General features: G+C 38.5%; 1 protein-coding gene across 8 annotated transcripts in view; it reads right to left on the reverse strand.

The window, feature by feature from the left end:
* Nucleotides 1-19,954, reverse strand: part of pdlim5a (PDZ and LIM domain 5a) — a 68,286-nt gene extending 48,332 nt beyond the window's left edge. For 7 of the 8 annotated variants that reach the window (XM_085425684.1, XM_085425682.1, XM_085425681.1 and 4 more), the window contains exons 1-2: nt 14,070-14,185; nt 12,895-13,117 (exon numbers count right to left, since the gene is read on the reverse strand). In XM_085425684.1, the coding sequence (XP_085281810.1) occupies nt 12,895-12,993 (99 nt within the window). In that variant the 5' untranslated portion in view covers nt 12,994-13,117; nt 14,070-14,185. Of the gene's footprint in view, nt 1-12,894; nt 13,118-14,069; nt 14,186-19,795 lie in introns of those variants that run through there. The other variant, XM_085425677.1, reaches the window with a different exon arrangement.
* Between the last annotated feature and the right edge of the window lie 2,914 nt (nt 19,955-22,868).

The following is a 22,868-nucleotide window of genomic DNA, read 5'->3' on the forward strand; positions in this document are numbered from 1 at the left end:
AAGTGGAGTGAGGTCATTTGTTTCTTTTGACACCACACAGACCACTTCCCTAACAGCACACACAAAAAAGCATACTTTTGTAGAAGATTCTTAAAAACAAATGCGTCTCCTGCTCCCTGACTATAGATCACTTCAAGTATAGAAAGACAGTCAAGGATGGGACAGTGTAATATGGGGTTAACTGTGTTTCCTTTGCCTTTATCTTTGTCTCTCGCTCTCTCACAGACACACAAGCACACACAAATACAGACAGACACAAGCAGGGCTAATAAAAGAGGCTCTGCACCCGGATTAGCGTTAAGGCGCTGCGGCCCCAACCTTTTATAGTCATATTAGCTCAACACACGCAACATCACTCAGCACCGCTCACTAGCACAGAGGGCAGGAAGAAGAGCATAATGAGAGATTGACATAACGTTGATTAAACTGGTATGGATGGCGAGGAAGGGAGAAAAGAGAAGGAAAAGAAGAAAATGCCACCGAGTAGATATTATGCTGCATGTTTTGACCCATTTCCAGGGGTGTATTCCAGCTAACCACTCTGGCACTGTTATGGCCCAAATGCTCACCACAAAATGTGCTATTATATGTTTTCCCCAATTAGTGCTAAGGTCCTCCCCCCCTACCCACATAAATTCCCTCTCCACATACAGACACAAAACACGGCTCTGTTTCTTTCAGAGTAAAAGTAACCTGTTTCCATACAACCGCCTTGAATTGATTTTAAAGCTACTCCATAAACAGTAAAGATTTTTGTGAAGATTATTTATTTTGCTTGTATGAATTTATCGTGTATGTCTTAAATCCACATGTCTGAAGCAATTATTCGTACTGGTAAGAAATCCTTTTGCAAAGGCAAACATTTGTTCGAAATTAATACGAAGAAAATCTTTCAAAGCTCAAAGTCGTCTCAATGTTTATATCAAAGAAAGTGAAACGCATCCAAGAAAATCAGACACAGAAATCCAAATAATCTATCTATGCAACAAGTCAAGTACTTGGAGACTGCCAGGTTATTTGATTTATGGCTCTGTTGCTTTGGTCATGACAGAAAACAGCAGCTGTAACACTTCAGATCTAACACAAATATGACACACACATGCATTACACCAATGTCAAACGCAAACGGAACAATACTTCAGTTGACAGGGAATGCTGAAAACTTGAAATGTGTTTTCTATAATCTTTTCTATGAGAAACCAGTACAAAAGCCTTATCCACCATAAAAACTGCAAAACAGCTGGCAACAGCAGTGCCAGTGACTTTTCTTTTCTGTTTGGCCCAAAGATTGAGCCACTGATGTCAGCGGCTATGGGAGAGGCTGTTACAGAACTGTAAAAGTTCTCTAACACTTACCTGTATTTTATATTATTTATAAACATATTTGCTTTTTAACTCCATGTCTACATATTTAGGGTGGTGTGGAAACCCTCGTAGTTCAAGTGGCAAAAAGAATTTGCCTTTAAGTGGGGTTTTTTTCTTCAACAAATCAACAGACACTATTGTGCAAAAGTCACCCCTCATTACTTCAACAAATCAACAGACACTATTGTGCAAAAGTCACCCCTCATTACTTGTTGCTTCCAAGGAGCCAGACTTTCTTGTATTTTTAAAAAAAAATTGGTCTTGAGCAATAGTTCTCCAGACTTATTTAAGGTCTTAAGGTTTTTCTTTGGACGTTGGCTAATTTTTTCACTCAATTTCAGCCCTACCTTGTTCCTGTTTTTCAGAGGGTTTTTTTCTTTAGCTTTGTTAGATTTAACACTGACCTATGAATCATTCAAGCATTCAGGGACCAACTCAAGGAATGAACCAGTCTTGTGTCTACTCATAATAGACAACTTAGGAAACAACCACTTTTAAATGATATCTTCAGGAAATTTGTTAATCGCAGCCTGTTTTAAAAACACACAATTTGTTGGAATTTCTTTATTTGAATCTATGGAAAAATGTCAAGACAACACAGACAGATATAAAACAACTATTAGCACAAAACTTCAAACTTCCATGTGTTTCTTGGCATGGTGTGCAGTCTGTCCTTAAAAAAACTGAAGAAACTGTGGTGGTGGACAAGTGGAGAACAAAAGAATTGACAGGTCTAAAAACAGCCATCTACAAGAGATAAAGAGTACCGTATTATTCAGACTGTAAGGCGCGCCGGATTGAAAGATTTGAGAATTTGAGAAAATTAAAGGATTTTAAGTGCGCCCTATAGTCAGAGAAATACGGTGTGTGAAAAAAATATGGAAAATGCAGCAATGACCTGACAGGACCTGAGAGATGTGTCTGCATGAAACCATCATCAGTGAAAACACACAATGGAACACTGTCAGTGATGGATCAAGGTGACTGTTGTCTTGGTTTGGCACTATATAAATACAACTGAACTGAATTGGACTGGCCTCCCCAGAGCCCAACCTGAACAATAATGAAGCAGTGTGGGGTCATCTTGATAGAGAAAGTAACAAAAGGCAGCCAATAGTTATTTGAATGTCCTTCAATAACACTGGAAAACTATGAGTAAAATCAGAAGAGCCTTTAGCTTCCAGGCCACCTTCTGTGGAAGCAGCTGCCAATTCAGGACACAGACACACTCTCTACTTTCAAGATTAGGCTTAAAACTTTCCTTTTTGATAAAGCATATAGCTAGGGCTGGATCAGGTGGCCTACACTGCTGGGATCCTCTCATAATGAGTGTTTGCTTCTTCACTCATCTTTTTTCACTCATGTATTCATACATCACTTTACATTTAATTAGTTATTATTCATTTCTGGCTCCCTTCCACAGTGTACCTTTGTCCTGTCTTCTTCTCCTCACCCCCAACCAGTCACAGCAGTTAGCAGCCCCTCCTTGAGCCTGGTTCTGCCAGAGGTTTCTTCCTTTTAAAAGGGAGCTTTTCCTTCCCACTGTCGCTAAAGTGCTTATTTGTAGGGCTCATCTGACTGTTGGGTTTTCTCTGTTAAACATTGTTATTTTTGAACATGATTCAATAAGCTGCTGTTGTTATTTTCCTAGCAAAATATAAAGAAATGAGAAGCAGCTCAAGACTTTGCACTCTGTGTGTGAAATCCAGCTGCCTTACTAAATATTCATGCAAAAGTAAAGGGGTCAGTACTTGTGTCATCACTGTTCCAAAACAATGAGAAACACACATGCCGTGTCTAAAAGCCATCTCCTACGAACTTGCTCTTATGCTTCCAGCGATGTCAGGTTTCAACACATATGCTGTCTGATTTAAGTGCTTAAAAAAAATCTGGTTTCAACACATAGCAATAAGAGCTTACTGGAGTGCCGCAACATTGTCTGCTTTGAGCACACACTGAACATTTTGAGTGCTTTGAACAATGCCTGCTTTCAGCACAAGTAGTGACAAAGATGACAGGCAGATGGTTCGCATCGCACTCTCTGAGAGCTTGAGACACAAATACTCTGTAACTCGAACATACACAAAGCTGCTTCCATATGGAAGCCTTCAGTACTGACCTATTTTCCTTCAATTTTGCTGTTTCAGTACTGGAACTTATGTTATCTTTTAGTAATGTCATGACAAGAAATTACCCTTCACTCTATATATTGTTTTACTGAAGGGTTTTTAAAAATTATTTATTTTATTGATGTCCACTTATTTATAATCAATATTTATTACCATATGTTGAGACAGTATGTTTGGTTTTTTTAATATATTTTTGTGCATAAAGTCCACTTAGCAGCAAGTTTGGCATATCCTCCAACAAAAGTATAAGGGCAACAAGAGTTTGATGAGTTGTATTACCACATCAACAAGATCTTTTCCTTTACACTGCCTGTTTATATCAGACTTCTGCATGAAAACAAAAAGAGTCAATGCTTAATATTCACTCGACTCACTGCTATTACTTAGCAGCACAGCTTAAAATCCCAGTTTTTCTATTATTTTACAGCCAGTTATTTTCTATTAAATGCCACTGTACCAACATTTGCAGAAATCTACTTAGGCACTACTACCAAGGTATTTCCAATTCTCCAATTTTCTCAATAAATGCTAACATTCAGCTACTGTTTGCTCTTTCTTTCGTTAATTGTTTTAATTCACTTGGAACAGGATATCCTCAGCTTATGGCACCCAGTCAAATCATAAACTTGCATGTGTTGCATTGCTAATAATGTTTCCTGCTGGATTTTTTCCTAAAATTAAATATATAAAAATTATTTGATTAATGTATTTGTTACACTGCAGTGAATGAGGACTGGAAAAATTGTACCCTTCGAAAAATATGAATCTAACAACACAGAAAACAGGAAAGATAATAATGAAAACGTTTGTTAAGCACAAGAAAAGTGAAGAGCAGTCAGAGTCAGAGTAATAGCAACAGATATCTCCATGAGAGATTCACATAAACAGAAACAGAGAGAGGTTTAAACAAAGAAAGAGGAAGATTAATAAAGTGCAAGGTCAGCCATCATGTCAGCCTACTTGTATGGCCCAATCAGTAACACGTAGTAAACTGTGAGGGAATGTTTCATTCGCAGTTTATGGCCCTGAATAAAGTAAATCATGCAGGTTTGTCAGCAGGATCTTGAAATTTTATGAAAAGGAATCTGGTATTCATCTGACAAAATCCACTGGTCTTCGTCAGCTGTTACGAGTATTAGATTCGACTTGATTTGGCTTCAGACTGGTGCTGGCAAACTCACTCACTGGGGTTAGAAGTCGAGTCACTGAAAATTGCAACGGATAAAAGAATCTAAAGCCACAACATCACTGAAGTATAGAAATATACACGTTACTACACATAAACATCAACATAACCCCCTGAAAATGAATTAAGTATGAATATTTCACACAAATATTAGACTATATGTCATGGTCCGGGTGAGCACGGGGTTTTTCCACTCCGCTGGGTTCTACCTTCAGGCAGAGACTCCAATCAGCTTCCACACCTGGTTCCAATCAAGTCACCTGCATATAAGACCAGCATTCACAACAGACCTCTGCCAGATCTTCTGCTAACCCATGTCAGTGCTAGGCTGCGAACCCCTTGTGAGAACCCTCAACTACTGCTTTTCCCTCACCGTGTTTTTCTTTGTCATAGGACCCACCTGGCAGTCACGTTTCCCGAACTACTCTCATCTCCGCCTGGACGCTGGTTCTGTCATCTGGTTTCTTCCTCTCCACCATCGGACTACACCTGCCTGCCTCCCTGCCAAGTCCCTCACTCCACGCATATTCTGGATCCTCTCTGGACACTCCTCACCCGGAACCCCCTGGACACCCCTTCCTCGAATGACACTTTAAACCTGCAACGCGTAAGCCCTAACCTCCATAGCCTAATCCTGCAGCTGTGATTCACTGGACTGCCACTGACTACTTGTCTCTTCTCATTATAGTGACTGCGTACCTCCATCCAAGCCGCTGCCCCTTTTTTCCATCCGTGAAATCCAGCACCTAGCCATAGCACTCAGTTTCATGTTCACAGTTTGGCCTCACAGTTCACAGTTCATAGCATTTCATAATTCATAGCATTCTTAGTCTCCTGTTGTGTAATTTCACTAGACACTTGTAAATAAAGCACTGTGTTCACGCCCGTTTGCCTCCCTCTGTGTCTGCATTTGAGTCCACACCCACAGCCGGGCCCTCTCGGCCGTAACACTATAAAATTGCAAGTAGAAGTAGAATAGACAAGGTTATATCAGATTGAGTTCCCACAGAACTGTAGTGCAGTCACACTGGCAAAACCCACAAAACACATTATACATAAAAAAAATATCAAGCTTTGGACATTAGGTCTGTCGTGCTTGCAATTAAGCAGCGTCCCTAGTTAGCACAAGCTGACTGATGTGGGTTCATGAGTATTATTAAAATTCAGCTGTGCTCTTTTGATTTGGTTGCGTACAGAAAAGTGGAAGCCAAGTTATTAATCTGTTATAGGTTTTTATCATAATTACAACTGTAGCATGACTTTGCTCGTAAAAGAATGCAAAAGTTGGTTTGCTTTACATTGGTGCTTTAGTGCCATCTGTAGATCCCCAAAATTTGTAATGGCCCAGTGGCTCTAAGAGTTCAGAGAGACTGGAACTGAAGAAAAGCAAATAGAAAAATGTGTGTTTGACCTCTCAGGCCCACCGTACCAATTATTCACATGAAGAAAATACCAGCTATGTTGATGCAGCATCAACATAGTTTAATAGATCAATCCAACATATGACAGATCAACAGCTTCAAATGATATATCTTTTTAAGTAAACTGGGTGAAAAAATTAGTAGAAGTAGACGAGTAAGGATAAAAAAAAAACTGTACACACCAGGAAAACCCAGACAGTGGGACACAATATTCTTCCTGGAAAGCATTAAATATGTCATATTTATCAGTTTCATTGTAAATATTAGGGGACATTTACATGGAATGAAGTGAGGATTTATAAACCCATGAAAACCATATAATATAAAGCTGCACTTTGCTAAACCAATCATGAATAAGTTAGCTTTCACATCCAGCCTCATTAGGAAGACTGTCATGGCAGAAAGGACATTGAAAGGGCAGGAACTGAGCTATATGAACCCAGGACCGGATTTATTTAGTCCCATATGATTTTAATATTTAAGTGGCCCTTCTTTAGCTATTTTGCAATTAATCTAATAACCTTGATTTGGGATAACATATATAATTTGTTTAATATGTTTGCTACAGTCAACATCTGATAAAATCTGGGAAAACATTTATTGTTGTGTGCATCAACTGGGTTCTGGGAATAGAGACTTCTTATTTGTAACCCATGAGCTTCAAGAATCACAGCCGCACATGTCATTAAGAGGGAATCAGGCATTAGGAAGAAACATGAATCACAAAGAGAGACAGAGTTGGTGCTTTGGGACATAACTCTTTTCTTAGAAAAACATCAGATCAGCTTAGTGTATAATATACTAACCTTTAGATTGTGTTTGTACACTAAGACATGCAGAACAAGTCTATAAATCTATGTAGGAAAAGACTAAGGGTCTAGGTTCCCAGTACATTGTCCAAGCAAAGCTTAACAAAAGCCAAAGAGAACAGACAGATACTGCTGTTACACCAGATGTTTTCTTGTGCTTCTGTCAATCTTTACAGTCAACCAATATTAATCTGAATAAACATGATCCAGTCAGGTGGCCAGCATCCTGAGAGGAAGGCAAAAATGGCATGATGGGTTTAGCAGCTACTGTGGAAAACACATTATAGCCACAATGGGTTATTCTAGTCTCTTCATTGTGTGAATTCACTGCAGTGTGTTATGATTTGGCTGTGCTGTTCTAAGGGCTCATAAAAGTCTTCTTTTAGTCTATTAAACAGTCTATTGTTTGCAATATTAACGTGTTTTGAAAAAAAAATTGTAATACATTACCACTTCATGGCAAAGAAATAAGTTAATCCGTTACTGGTGAAGTCAGAAATGTTATTGTAAGGTCAGCAATAGATTCAAATATCCTAACACAGAAGAACGATGAGCATATTTTCTAAACATGACATGAAACGCATATAAGCATGTGGTACAAGTGACATCATAACTGGTGACATCATAAAAAGCCACGATAAGCAAATGCCAAATATTGACAGGAAACATAAAATTTCACAGATTTTAATGAGAGTAAGATTAATTCTCACACTGCTGGGACTACAGAAAAATCAAATGTGTAACAGTTTTCAAATATAGCATTTTCCAACTCACACCCAAACACATACATACTGACAGATTGATTTATGGAGGGCAAATGATAAGTTGTTGATTCTGGCTCTGGGACTATTTAGCTAAGATACTCAGAGGGAAGCATGGGAATTGTTTTGATTAAGACAGATTTAAGCATTATTAAGTCATTTGGAGGAGCTGTCAACAGGCTCGTGAAGTTTGGTATGAAAGATTAAGATGAGAAATCTCAGCATTACAGGGTTAAGACCAGAGGCTTGCAAGGCTTGGAAAGACCGAGGTAACTTCAGCTTCAACCTTGGGTTTTTCAAAGCTTACCTCATTGTTCTATGCTGGCTCCTGGGAGTTTTTAACACTGCCAAGGCTGGAGCTACAAGGATGAAGCTAAAATTGTCTTACACTGTCTTTTACTTCTAATACCACAAAAAAAAAATACTAAATAACATTTTATTTATTGATGGTTGCAGCTTGCACACAGCTGTCTTTCTAAGTAAGTAAATGAAGATTCCTTCCCAGTCTTCTTTACCAATGAGCTACAGACTATCTAATTGTGACTCTACTGCTACAAGATGCTAGTAGCACCATTATATTGACCTAGCATAAGTCAAATGTAAGCAAAAAAGTAGCCTAGGTGGTGCTTCCCTTGGAAATTTTAAGCTAACATAACATAACTGCTTATTATTATTATTAATATTAATATTAAGAAGAAGAAGAAGAAGAAGAAGAAGAAGAAGAAGAAGAAGAATGATGGCTCTTCATGAGCCTGAATAATACTGTCACTTAATAAAACTGAAATTGAAAAATATTTTCCACCTGGGATGTCGTGTCTTGGGTGTTTTTTTCCCCACCAACTGCTTAAATCTTTTATTTACCGTCATGTAAAGGAATCTGTAATTTCTGTCCATTGTTTTGTTTTTCCTATCATTTTAGAGTCTAACTAGCAAGTGCTCCATTGATGCTCAATTGAGTCATTTGTTTACTTTTAGGTCACATATCACAAACTGCCACCTTGCATAGCTTGGTTGTTCTCAACTGTGTGTTTTTTTTAGACAAGTGGTCATACACAATTTTCCTGCATTTGTTGCAAATTCTCTGCTTTATTGGAAGTTGTTTAAGTAGCTCACTTTTTACTAAGTCATCACTGAGGTGTGCAAAACCATATGTGTACTTCATATAACATTGATATTGTGACATTGCACTTTTATATCACATAAAAATACTGGTTTTATTGTGATTAACTGACAGGTTTCTCGATAATGCTGTCTTAAGTGTTTACACAATCAGCATCTTTTTGCCAACTTTCCATCTTGGCTTCTACTCCAACATTTGTGTTGTTTACATCTTTTTGTAGTTACCATTTATCACATTTGCTTAGAATAATAGAGAATTTTTTGGTTCAGTTTGACTTTCATGTTAATGGGTAGATAAATATGCTCATATATAGATTTGCAGCTCTGCTTTATCAGCCAGGGCAGTTTGGTTTGGTAACAAAAATACATCTTGGGTATGTTGAACTTTCTCCATAGTGCAGGCCCCTGGTGATGATGTGAGTTTAAGAACAAGTTCTGTAGGAGGAAGACATTAAATCAGGAATAGGAGGAAGGGAAGAAAGACAGAAACTATGTATAGAACTAAAACGTCTTTGAAATAGACCCATCCCTGTGGTCAGTTGTTATCATCGCCTGTTGAAAAGCATCTCTAGGGAAGCAGGAGGCGGCCATCACTGATTCAATTCCAGGAACTGCATTCTTCCATGAAAAGGTTTTATTATAGATTGGCTGTCTACTCATTTTGATGTACTCACTGTACAACTAGAATCCCGCTATTTAAGCATTATGATAGAAGGATGCACTCTGTTAGACCAAGCATATACAGTTACATATTTCTAACATACATACATACATATATATATTTGGCACAAATGGTGATAAATAAACCAAGTTTATTATACCTTGTAGAGTTTTGCCAGTACTATAGACTCTTCAGATTGCTATGTTTATCTAGTGCATATACACAAAGATGGCATACACACACTGCCAGTCATTTCACACCATTATTATAGTAATGTGCAGGAAAGAAGAAGACTTCTACTAAAGAAATACAATATAAAAATGAGATAATCGACACACAATACACTGCTGTATAAATTTTGTTCACAAAAAAGGAGGGAAAATCTATCCTAGCATTGCTTTTGTATTTGTTGTGTCTTTGTGATACCACAAATGCAGTAAGTACAGCTTAAAATAGGGGTACAGCTCTGTGACCAGTCTTCCTGTTAAGTGGGTGTGTTTGTGAGGGCAGACCTGTGAGATGATGTATCTATTCTTAGAGGCTTAATGCATCTCCTCCCCTGGGTTGCTTTCCCTTAAATTATTTTAGCAGTGGATTCTGTAAATGGACTACCCTCGGAAAGGTTTAAATATTTATTCACTGAGTTGTAAATTTAACTGAGAATAGTACCATTGGTGGGTATTTCTGTCTCTTCGCATCAATAAAAGAAGTAAATGGATTTCCCAGTAAATGGGTTTAATTGGGTTTGCTTGAGATTTTCCACAAGCTATTTTCTCCAAAATCCTTTCAGCGAGATATCTATTAGATATCTGAATCCAAATGTTTGCTATACAAAAGAGCAAGGTAGTCCAGTTCTTATATAAACAGGCATGTAACCATAATGATACAGCTTCCATTACTCTCTTTAAGCATATAAACAGACACTCGTTGGGCTCAACCATTCACTCTTACTGAAAATAAGGCTTATACTGCCCAGTTGTGCATTACAGTGTATGACAATTATTTAGAAAATAAGTAATATTGGAAAGGTGCAGCAAGCTACACATAAATGTACTTGAGGAATATGCTGCAACCCATGTTTTTCACACTTTCTGCATGTATCTAAACCTCCTTCTCGCAATCTCCAGACATGTCAAAAAGGGAAGCCATTGTAAAGTGTTTTACTGGTCTTTAGCAGAGCAGCACCATCAGTCTCAGCCCCTTATAAAACTGTTTTTAAACACTAGAAAAGAAAAAAAAGGTATAAGAAGATGTGAAGACAAGTTGCATATACAATAGCTAATGGGCAGAAACCTCAAGACATACATGCCATGATGCAATGGTGGTACTATTGAACACTGGTACTTTTTACATCTACAGAGTGCCATAAATTAAACAAACTGTATATTCACATGCTTATAGAGCTTAGCAACAGCAGCTGCAAGAGTAACTGTGGTCTGGCAGTTGTGCAGGATTCTCTAATAACCCATACTCTGTGGTCTCCTCTCAGAACCAGCTCTATGGTTAGACTGGCAGAGAGTAGTATGTGTGTGCACTGGTATACATGTTTATGTGTCAGTAATAGGCGGTCAGAAGCACTGCCCTTATCGTCATAGACCCAGTTTAACAGAGCTGATTAGATTAAGAGTTGCATGGATTCTAAAACGAATGACTACAAACTGTACGTCCACGTCGAGTCAGATAAGTGTTACATAAGAACATCTGACAAAGTGAATTAGGAAGCGCATAGATTTAAATAACAAGAGAGAAAAACAAACAGGAAGTTATAGAGAGGTATGATACAAATCAAAGGGTCAGACAAGCACATGTAGATAGATGACCTGCTGAGTGACGTGTTTGACTGCCTGCCATCACTTCTTCAAGTTCAGCCTGTGTAAACTGTGCGCAGCATTATTTACGTGCACTGAATACCACCTCCCATACCCCACCCCCCATCTCCACCTCATCTCTGCTAATCTGCATTTATCTGCTTTTAGAGACACAAAGCTAAATAAGGAGCCCACTTGAGTCAGTTTGAGTATTCCCAAATCTTTTACAATTTATTGGTATTTGTAGGATTCAGACAATAGTTGTTTCACACCTTTTTAAGAATCTCTCAACATCAAAGCAATCTCAAGAGAAGGAAAATAACAAAACAAGCTCGCAAGGCATCTTAAATTGTTAAATCACACAACTTTCACTGTGATGTTGGAGTAACGGTCAAACGGGATCGTCAATTATTGCTTGCATATTTTCAAGTCTTCAATAATCAATGTCAGCATCAGAGTTTCTTCATCTTTTCTTTCAGTTTCTTTGGAATGCAGCATTTGCAATGCATTATGCATTATTTTTTAACTCCAACTCTACACAAAAGAACTAATTTCATACAAGATTAGTTCTTGTAGCATTTTGCAATTTAAAATGCTGCTATTTTACAAGATGTCTGTTTCTATTTGTATGTCCTATTTCTGGATTCTTTCAGTTTTTTCCTTTCAGTTACATACAGTGTCTTCCAACATTTTGTGTCCATGCCTGCACTCTCAGACACACACACACACACACACACACACACACACACACACACACACACACACACACACACACACACACACACACACACACACACAAACCCGTGGTTAAAAAATTCACATGGCTTCAGTTAGTGGGAAAAGTATCACATCCAAAGTAATAACACAAACATGGCAACCCAGAATGGCCCCAAAGGGGATTGGCACAGAACCTAGTAAGCCATTCATCATCAGGCTCATGTTGCTATAAGTCTGTACCGTGCCAGTTTTGGTGACTTTTGTGTGACTTTTGTGTGCGTAAATGCATTACATGTGTGTGTTTGAGGGCACTGCACAGTGCAGCAGAGCAGAACAGAAGCTTGAACAACATTAGGAAGGATTTGCATCTTTTAAGATCACAATCCAGTTACAGTAATGAGCAAAGCATACTCTGTGAATATGTGGATGTGACCATGCGGTAACGCTGATGTGTGAATGAACAGAAGAGACGGGAGGGAGGCAATAAGAGGTAATATTACGAGTAGACACTGAAAGGCAGGGAAACCAAGGGACCATCAAGTTACTTGTTCACGCAGAGGGATTGATGCCAAGACTTGTGTGCCAGAACTTTGATTGCTGCAATTTCAATACAGACACTCAAAGTGAAGTGGAATGTAAAGAAAGCGAGAAAAGGTTTCATGTGTGGTCGATACATGACAGATGGCATATGATTTAGCTGAGCTGTCTTGGGTGTGGCTGAGGGGTTCAGTCAAGAGGGGTACAGAAATGAAGAAAGGTAGTAAAGACATGTTGATAGTACAAATAGCACAAGGGTTCTGAGAAGAATGACTGTATGTGGTTGTGTTGTCACAAAATAAATATATGCTGTTTTATCACCCTGAAGACAATGCTGGTTATCCACATGTATGCATGTGTGTATGGGCACTTTAATCTTACCCTCGAGATGGTGAGGGGCATGTTGAAGTCTTTTCCTCCCTGCAGCCTGAAGCCCCAGGGGGCAGGACCTATGAGAGTGACATTGTAGTTGCTGGTCATGGTTTCCTTGTTCAGTGTTGATCTGGCTCACAAGTGATGCTGATGGCCGGAATATATTATGCAGATCAAGTGACAATAAAAATATCACTAGCTTTTGATGAGGGGTAAGATTTTGATCCAAGATCTAGGAAAAGACAAGACATGAAAGACAAGCAAAAAGATTTGTTATTGTGCAGCAATGATAGATAGATAGATAGATAGATAGATAGATAGATAGATAGATAGATAGATAGATAGATAGATAGATAGATAGATAGATAGATAGATAGATAGATAGATAGATAGATAGATAGATAGATAGATAGATAGATAGATAGATAGATAGATAGATGGATGCAGGTAGAGAATCATTAGGGGGTCCACTGTCCCTCGTGGGGGAAACTCCCACAGGGCTTAAATCTGGGACTCTCCACCATTTGACCCTAGAACTGAAGAAGCTTCTCGTTGAGAGGTGAAACGTCAGCAACTTATATAAGTCCAGATGCTTTTCTTTCCAAGCTCCTAAGACTATGATGACCTGGATGACTGAGAACCTTCACAGACATCATACGCAACTGTAAAATCTCTGCTTACAGGCCATTTAGGGCAGCACAACGCCCCAAATCCATGATGTTCCCTCTACCATGCCTCACAGCTATGATGTTTTATTATTGGTGCAGAAACATTTGCACATTACACATTTGCCAAACATTAAATAAATAAAGATAAAGAAAATACATAAAACTGTTTATCAAACTGTTCATACAATAGTTTCAAACAGTTCACAACTAAATTCATAACTATGTATTTGAATAAGTCCCAAAATTACCTTTTTAGACTTATTCGGTATAAAAAAAATAAACACATTTTAAGTAAAAATAAACAAATAAGACATCAAACATTTTACAATCAAAATAGAGTTAAATGCTTCACTGAATGTTATTTTAAACCACCATACACTGGAGAATGCTGCAGTTGTTCAGTAGCTTAAAATATGTAAATTACCCTTCAGGAAACACTACCAGAAGACCTTCACACACCTAAATGTTAGTAATAGCATATTTCCTGCTGAAATTAAATGAAGGTAAATGCTGTACCTCTTTAATGGAAATTCCAGAAAGGAAAATAATTCCTTCACGGGCAGGTGGACTGTGCAATTCCTAGTTTCCCCTGAAATATTCCCTTCCCAGCAAACACACTGTGTGTGTGAGAGAGGTACAGAGGGATGTGATGCTCTTATATACTAGTTAATGACAGATGGGAGGGGAAAGGTGGAGGAGGGGAAAGAGGGAGGCGAGAGGGAGAACCGGTATAGGTTAGGATGAGAGGGAAGAGGGAGGAGAAAGAGGAGGGGAAATCACCCATGGGTGGAGTGAGACGAACACAGAAGAGGGGTGAACGAGTGGAGATAACATGAAGGGTGAGATTGGGGTATGGAAGGAGACAACAGAAGAAAAAAAATCAGGTGGCGGGGGATGTCGGGGGGGCAACAAGAGGGGAGAAGAAGGGAGCAAAGTGGAGGATTAAGGAAAAGACAGTGGGAGCATTGCGCACACAGAGAAAATGATCAGGGGAGGAAGAAGAGGCACAGGAGAGGGGACAGTTTATCTTTCATCCAGATATTTTGGGAACATGGACTCAGTCCTGCAGGCAGCTTCGTTTAAGGTGGAACCAGTGTAACCATATCATGACTAGGGAATTCATTCCAAAGGCATCAATGCAAAGGTCGCTCAGGGGTCATTTAATAATGGCGACTGTATAAGGTCAAGATTGCCTTAAGTCAGTGTGTGATGGTTGTTTAACAACTGCAACACTGTTGTTTCATTAGAAACAATCTAAGAGAAGTAGATATTCATCCATGGCTTTAAATCTGTAAATCTACTGTGTTTTCTGTGACCTGCATCAACTTCCCCCGCTCTAATAATTAGGCAAACAAGCTTTACCAAACTGAGCACTAAATTACATAATCTATAGTATAATCTCAGCACATTTTGGAAAATAGTTATAAATATTTTTCTTTTATACTTAAGGGATAGAACTCCTAAGTGCAGCACACTCATTCCCACTTATTTATTTATCAGTACCTCCATTATTTATGTCCAGACAGCAGCAATTCGTCTCATTCTGAGCTGGCTTTTGTCCGTGCCCCCTTATTTTACCCCAGACAGATCAATATTGACTTTATATTTATACTGACATAGTAGTGGCTCAATTAAATACTCATCCCATTCCTTTCTTGGCCTTGACCAAATACACAGTCAGCACATCTTGCCAAGTCATAACTCTGGTTGTGGCAGTGGTAGATACAGCAACCATAGGCCACAATCAAAAAATGACTTCTCAAAAATCAACAAACATCAAAGCAGAGGAGGGAAGCTGAAGTGTGAGAAAAAGTCTTAAGTCTGTTGGATATAAAATGGGCATGGAAAAGTGTAGGCGTAAAGGGTCTAAAAGACTGAAAAAGAAAAGAGTGTAGATATCTCAGATGAAAAGACCAAAGGATGGAGTAAACAGGCTAACATTTCACATATAGTATGCCGTTAAACACATACGACGCACTCGCACATAAAAACAAGATGCTTTTCATTATCCTGCTAATAAACATTCCCACATTGACAGCGCATACCTCTACAGTACAGCTAGGAAACAAAAGAGCAGCTTTTCCTGGGAGGACCAAAGATGGAAGAGTCATTAACTTTGTTTCCACTGCTGAGCTGAAGCTTCTTGATAGGGTTAGACCTATCCTAAGTTTTACAGTAAATCTAAAGGCACTGTGTTTACTTTAGGCTTTATTGCAGATGGCTGATCAGGCATTATGTGAAAACAATAATATAATAGCATCCTTATGAGTAAGATGATCAGATAATCAGGAAGTCCTTGTTTGCCTTCTATAAAGTTTTCCCAGACCTAAAGTAGTGCAAACTGCCAAATAGCCAGTGTTATATCCTAAAACAATCAGCCACAGAAACACTAACAAACACATTTTGTTTTTTTCCTTCTATCAACATATTTAACATGAAAGTTCATTCATGAAGGAAAAGGCTAGAGATTTTTTGCCCACAGATGAAGAAATGGTGTGTTTTGGGCATTAAAGTAGGCAACAAATCAGCGCCGTGACAGATTGATTATGACTGCAAGCTAAGCATCAACCACAACAATGAGCAACAACCAGTGTCTTCATGCAAGGCTCAAAACCATTTGTGCAGGAGCTTTTTAAAATCTCTTTATGGCTTGACTGTGGACTGCTTCCTGTAAGGTAATAGTATTCAGCAGGCTTACAGCCACTATAGGAACTAATGCTTAAGAATTACTGTACTGCTCATTTTACTAGTTTTAATCTACTTTTTAAAGAAATCTGTTTTCTCATTAAAAACCCTCAGATCACATATGCACTTTACAGCATGACAACACAAAAGTGTGTTTTAGGGTAGCCATTTTAATCTCTTTACTACCAAATAAAGAAATATAAATGAAAAAATCAGTTTATCTCACTGGCTTTGTACCACTGTCCCATTCTCATGTAACAGGACGACTGGTATTGAGTCCCAGGGAGATATGCTTTCTAAAATCTAGACCCATCGGTCTAACTCACTGTTTAAAGACATAAGATCAATTGCTTATGCTGTCAAAAACTGTAACACAGAGAACAAAGGGGATTTGTGAGCTAGAGAATAATAATATTAAACACTAACAATGGTGAGTGGTCTAAAGCACGAAACCTCAGACACCCTGCCAGTCTTTTGTTCTGTCAAATGGTCTATTCCAGTCTCCATATGCTCACCTCTCCACATGCTTAATGATCACAGCTTAGCAGCCTGCAGTCAAACACACATGCTCACACCGAGACAAGCTCCACCCTTTAATGCTATCATAATCTGCCCTTCTAAATAACATTTAATGCATCATCCATGTGAATAAAAGAGGGACACCAACCCCATAGTCTGCCAGCTGCTGCCCACACCCACCCACCCACACACACATGCACACAACCCCAAGGGACACAACATACATAAAATCTCTATTGTGTGTAAACCTAATGATTCTCATCCAAACTGGGGTCAGCAGAGGTCTGAATACCATTAATTATAAATTAGTGTGTAGCTCTTTTTTGTCAAATATACAACACCCAGATTTACAGTGAACACACTATAAAAACTCTATATACTGAACTGTAATACTATTCTATAAAAATGGGTGAACTGAAAAAATACACAAATAACACTCTTGTGGCAGCTTTGTTTAGAGTAATTTTTTATTTTTATTTTTCATTCACTTTTATATTTCTGAGGGCACTTGTAGCTCGAAATCCAGGAAGGAACGGTTACACTGATTACTCCATATGCAGATTTTTCACTCAGAGGTGTGTGCATGATGACACTATTGACATTTTTTCTAATATGAACAGTATTTGTCTCTCAACAATCTAATCACTCTGACCCTTCCAGACTGCTATAAGCCTAACTAATCCCCTCAACCCATTTCTGTACTGTCATGCACAGTTAGGGTTAGAGTTGCATTTTGTATAAAAAAAACAGAGAAGTAGAGAGCAGCCTGAACTCTTATGAGCTTATTGTGAAAAGCCTGTATCATCGGTCTAAAGCGAGTCACTGTTTAGAACTGATTACATTCACAGTGGAAAATATTCCTCCCTTCTGACCAGACAGACAGAAATAGACAAACAAACGCACTGGGATTCAGAAAGCTCAGCCAAAATGATTGTCCACCCGAGGAAAGATAAACTGAGAGGAATCAGGCATGAACACACAGGTCCACGCACACACTTTCCCTCTCTCGCTCTCTCAGACCGCAAATGTGCACGCAGAACTCCTTAATGCCTGGGTCAAGTCTGGGTCAATAAAAGAGAGGCATTTAAAAGCCAAGTGTAATGTTGCCTCAGGGACACCAATACACCAATTTCAAACAGACCACGCACCACTTAAGATTTTTGGGATCAGCTGCTCTTGATTACTCTGGCCACCTCCTGTTCTGAGGTAGAGTGATGGACACTACGATTTGTGCTGCATCACGCTCGGGCATACATTTCCATTTTTGCACATGAATCAAACATAATGGCCAGTTTCATATGACATTTAATGAGGACATTTATGCGCCTCTGAAAATAAACCTTCAGCTTTCCTTCAAGCTGATGATACCCTCACAGCTGGTAAGACTGTCAGCTGAACCAAATCAAGTAGGGTTTTTTTTCTTTTTCTTCAAATACTGTTCTAAATAAAAACAGCTTACCTTTACAGAAATACGTTTCTTTAAACTGGAAAAACATATGGGAACATCTCAGAAAATAAAGAAAGAATAATACAACTTTTAAGCAATACTATTTCCACATTTGTAATTGAAATTAGCTTTAAAGTATAATTAATGTCTGCCAACACATATTTTTTTAATAATTTCCTCTTATTTAGACATATCAGATACTTCATGGCAGTATTTACAATAAGCACAAAGAAATACGAAAGGTCATCACAGCTTGAACCATTGCAGTATCTCCTCTAATATGTGTGAATTGTAATAGAGAAATACTTGAGCATGATATTTCCATCCCACGGTGTCAAAGGTTTTGTGATTTGACAGCTCGTCAGTCTTTCATGATGGAGTTGTCTTGTTCAGACAGCCTTCATGATATCATGACCTCAATGTCATGACACAGGTCTTGGTGGATAAAATGAATTATGGATGAGTGATGCGCTTTCTACCACATTTAGGCAGCTATGCATCCATAACTCCAGAAGCACACACAAGACCCAGAAATGCACATACACACACATACACACACACACACACACACACACACACACACACACACACACACACACACACACACACACACGCACGCATGCACTGCATATTTGGTGCACTGAGTAGACTTTCCAGTGCTTTACTTCCTTCCTCTCTAGTAGACAGCAGCTGTTCTGTGTTGACTGCAGTGAAAGAGGGAAGAAATAAACACAGGATACAAAGAAAAAGAAGCAAAGGAGGGCAGATAAGGTTACACGGAGATGGCAAAAGCTGAAGAACTTAAAGCCACACTATCGTTTAAATGAATCAAAACCCGTATTTAATATTCAGGATGTAGTTGTTTGTAACTTTGCAATGATCCCTCAGACTTTTACACTATGGAAGTGAAGACATTTGTGGAAAATGAAGACATATTTGGCTGGACCTGACTTTAGGTAATTCCTGCCAAGGGTTAAGATTGGTTAAGGTTGGGATGTGCTTTCTGTTAGAGCAGACCTTCACAATAAGAGAAGTAAATATTAGTCTGTGCAGCTTTAGGCTTGCCATCCCTGCCCATATATCTGTGACCAGAGGCAGAGCTTTAGAAGGAGCAAGGAGCAGGGTCTCTAGGGAAGATCAAAGCATCTGCTCCATTCAGCACACACCAAAGCACCACCAAACATCAATACTGCATCCCCCCTCCCCTAGCCAGCATATACATACTACACCTTCCTCCTTATGTTTCTTGCAATCATGCCCGGGATTCACTTTCTGGTATTCTTAGGACAGCACAAATTAAACAGCTATAGTGTGCCATTTTAAAAATACATCACATAAGCAAATTACCACAACACCATGGAGACAGAAAAACAGTGCGTGGCCACCTCATCTCATGTCCTGAAACGTGACACAACTGAAAACATGTTATTTTCAGTTGTGTCATATTTTCCTCAATATGTGTCCAGCAAATAAGAACAACAAAACTTAGGATTCAATAAAACTAAATAGGCCTCATATACAAAGATAAATAAATAAATACCATCAGCACAAAAGGCATTCACAGTTTACTAAACAGGTGTTCATGGCTCACCCTGTGGCTGGAAAGTCTTTCGCCCCTGCTGGAAGTCTGTGCTCCGTCCAGTGTGCTGCTGCAGGCCAGTTTTCCGTGTGTTTGACATCTCATTGTGTGAGGTAGGTCCCAATGGAGCGACGTCATGACGCAGTCAGCCGGACAGTTGGTTCAGGAGGCGTGAAATTCATGCCTCCTAATTGCAAAGCTCGTTTTCACACGCACACATGCTTTTACTCGGTCACACTTGTTCACTTATTTAAGAAGCAACTAGCAAGACTGCGTTAAGCTCCGTTTTAATAGAAACTTTAGACACATGAAGATAAATTGATTATTGTGGTAAATTAATCATTCATTACCTTAATTATGTGAACCACAATGAGGGGTAAAAAAAAAACAAACCTGCCAGTTCGTACTCGTTCGTACTCGCGTGCAACCACACTCTGTCAGTGACTTGGGTTTGTGGTAGAGGCTAAAGGAAGTGCGCATCCACACTCCTAAAGGTATGACATAAACCAGAGACCACTTGTGCTTGTTAACCAGTTATATTGTCGCTGTCTTCTCGCACTGTACGCGCTTACGTTTTTTTTCCATGATGATGTCATCTTTCTGTGTGTCTTTCTCTGAAATATGAACACAGTCACACACAGGCCGAGACACACCTGTCAGCAGGTATGATGATAAAACACATTTACAGTCACACAGTTTGACTGGGTCCTTCCCTACAATTAAATCTCTTGGAAACAGTATCAGTATGTAGGATGGCATGGTAACAGGCTAATCAAACTCAGGTGTCCTACCCTTTGGGATGACAGGTATACTTGAAGCAGTTAACACATTTTATTTGTGACTGAGTTAATAACAAGTCTTGCATTTGTTTTATGCTTCTTTCTAAGGATGTGGAAAAATGAAAACTCCGAACCAAAAGCCAACATAGATTATTTGTCTGCTTCCCTCCGGTGGTTGTGTGCTGTCATTACACATAATTCATGTAACAGAAACATTGTTTTTTTGTACTGATGAACACTCAGCAAAATATGAACACACTATGTACAGTACTGTTTGTTGAGTGATCCACCCTCCATTTCTTTATATTCTGCTTCCAAGGAGCCAGACTTTTCCATATTTTATGTGATCTTAAGTAATAGTCCTCTTACAATTCTGAAGGCTTTTAAAATTTCTCCTAGCTCCTTTTGCATTCATTGTCAGGAATCCATTTTTAAGGAAATAAAAGGTCAATAAAAGGCTGAAGTATGCCTAACTGTAACAGATCCATTTATTCTATTACACTCTGTCTTAAAACCTCCACAACAATCAGGATATTTTATTTAGTTTTCCACTGTACACATTCACAGGTCAGTGTGCAAGCTGTAGACTCTGTGTAATCATTACATGTTGTGTCAGTAAGAGCCCAGTATACCCTGGTTGGGTTACATACAACAGACGGTGAAGTGTTTTGTCACAAAAAAGCAGTTTAAGTAGAGGTTCAACACAGGTTTAATAACTTTATCTACGTGATTTGGTGAATCCAAACACTTTACGAACCGTAAAAGTGCCATAACACTCCCTACCACGACTCTCTTTAACTGTTCACAAATAATAAGACAATAAATACAAATTTTGCAGATGTTATTACAGTAGCACAAAATTAATAGAAAGTGGTAAATAAAATAGCTGAGTTGAGGCATGAAACACACATTATATTATAGTGTTAATAGTTCAAAATACATATTCAACATTATTGTGGGTAAATAAAAAAAGAAGAAGTAATGCTAAAAAGTAAACAAACGCTACTCATTAGAGGGTGTGGTGATGATGCTTTGTTTGCATGATTTCATTTAATTTTGTGTGATTTTTGTCACCACTGGCATAAAAACTGGCACAAAAATTCAAGTGTATTTTAACACATACAATACATTTTGTGGTTCCAAACCAGGCTGAAAAAATACTTTCTTCTTAAAAGCTCAAGGGCATTAAGAGTGCGGTGGATGGGGATCGCTTTCTGTTGTTAGCTGTCAAACTAATATGATAGGAAGTGACACACAGACACATGGAAAAGAATCTCTGAAAATTCAGAGATGTTAGGAATGGTCAGCCTGAGTGTCTGTGTCAGATATAACTCTCAATGCTTAATGAATGCTTAATAACAGTGTAGTTAACAACATGTACAATACTTCCCTTCATGTCATCTGGCACTTTCATTTGTTTCAAATCATTTTTAAAGGTAGAACTGTACATATTAGCAGAGCAGAAATAAATTCTGCATTTATTATTATGGTGTAATGTAAAAAAGAAAAAAAAACCCACAATAACACAATAACACAAGTGACCTTCAGTGAGATATTGGTGCAGGTGTTTATCTGCGTTTTTCTGCTTGTCCAGATGAGAGCTGCAGCACAAACGTCAGTGTACATTCAGGCTCAACATCAGAACATTTTTTTTACCTTCCTACCGCCACACACTCCTTCTCTAATGAAATGTTAAACTCTGTGGACTTTATAGGCAAACTAAAAGAGATTAAAGTGTTTCATTGATTCAAGTGTTTCTTTCTTGTGTTTCTTTCTTCCTGTCAGACACTGGCAATCAATGATAGTTTATTTGCCATTAAACCTGCTGAAGAAGAAGAAATTTGTCCTTCAAAGGTGTCTTAAAGGGCTGTCATTGAAAGTAGTTTATGATTTGGATGATCGTCAATATTAGTTTTCTGCCTACTAATTCAGGTGTTTTGACTAACACTAAGCTTAGACCAGCTGTTACAGATAATCATCATCACCAGATGCATCAGCTTAAATATATACTCTTTTTATATTGATTCAATTATAAGTGCTTCTCCAGCATGTCCTCATTTTTTTCAAAACAGTTCTATAATTACAAAACCAAAAGATGCACAAGCATCAAATGGCAAAATATACATAAAGCAGCCGTCATATACTTACGTCACATAAATCATGTACTCTCTCTGAGAAATGACGTGTGCCTAAATACTGTATTTAAACATGTATAGAAATATTGCGCCGACAAAATGTTAAAAATGTCATTGTTGTATGAGACACATTTGACCCAGTTTCAGTATTTGAATAATAAAAATGACCTC

This window comes from Rhamphochromis longiceps, linkage group LG12 (genome assembly GCF_057381845.1).
Source record: "Rhamphochromis longiceps isolate RC_006_pf linkage group LG12, R_longiceps_female_GT1.1, whole genome shotgun sequence".
Lineage (NCBI taxonomy): Eukaryota > Metazoa > Chordata > Actinopteri > Cichliformes > Cichlidae > Rhamphochromis > Rhamphochromis longiceps.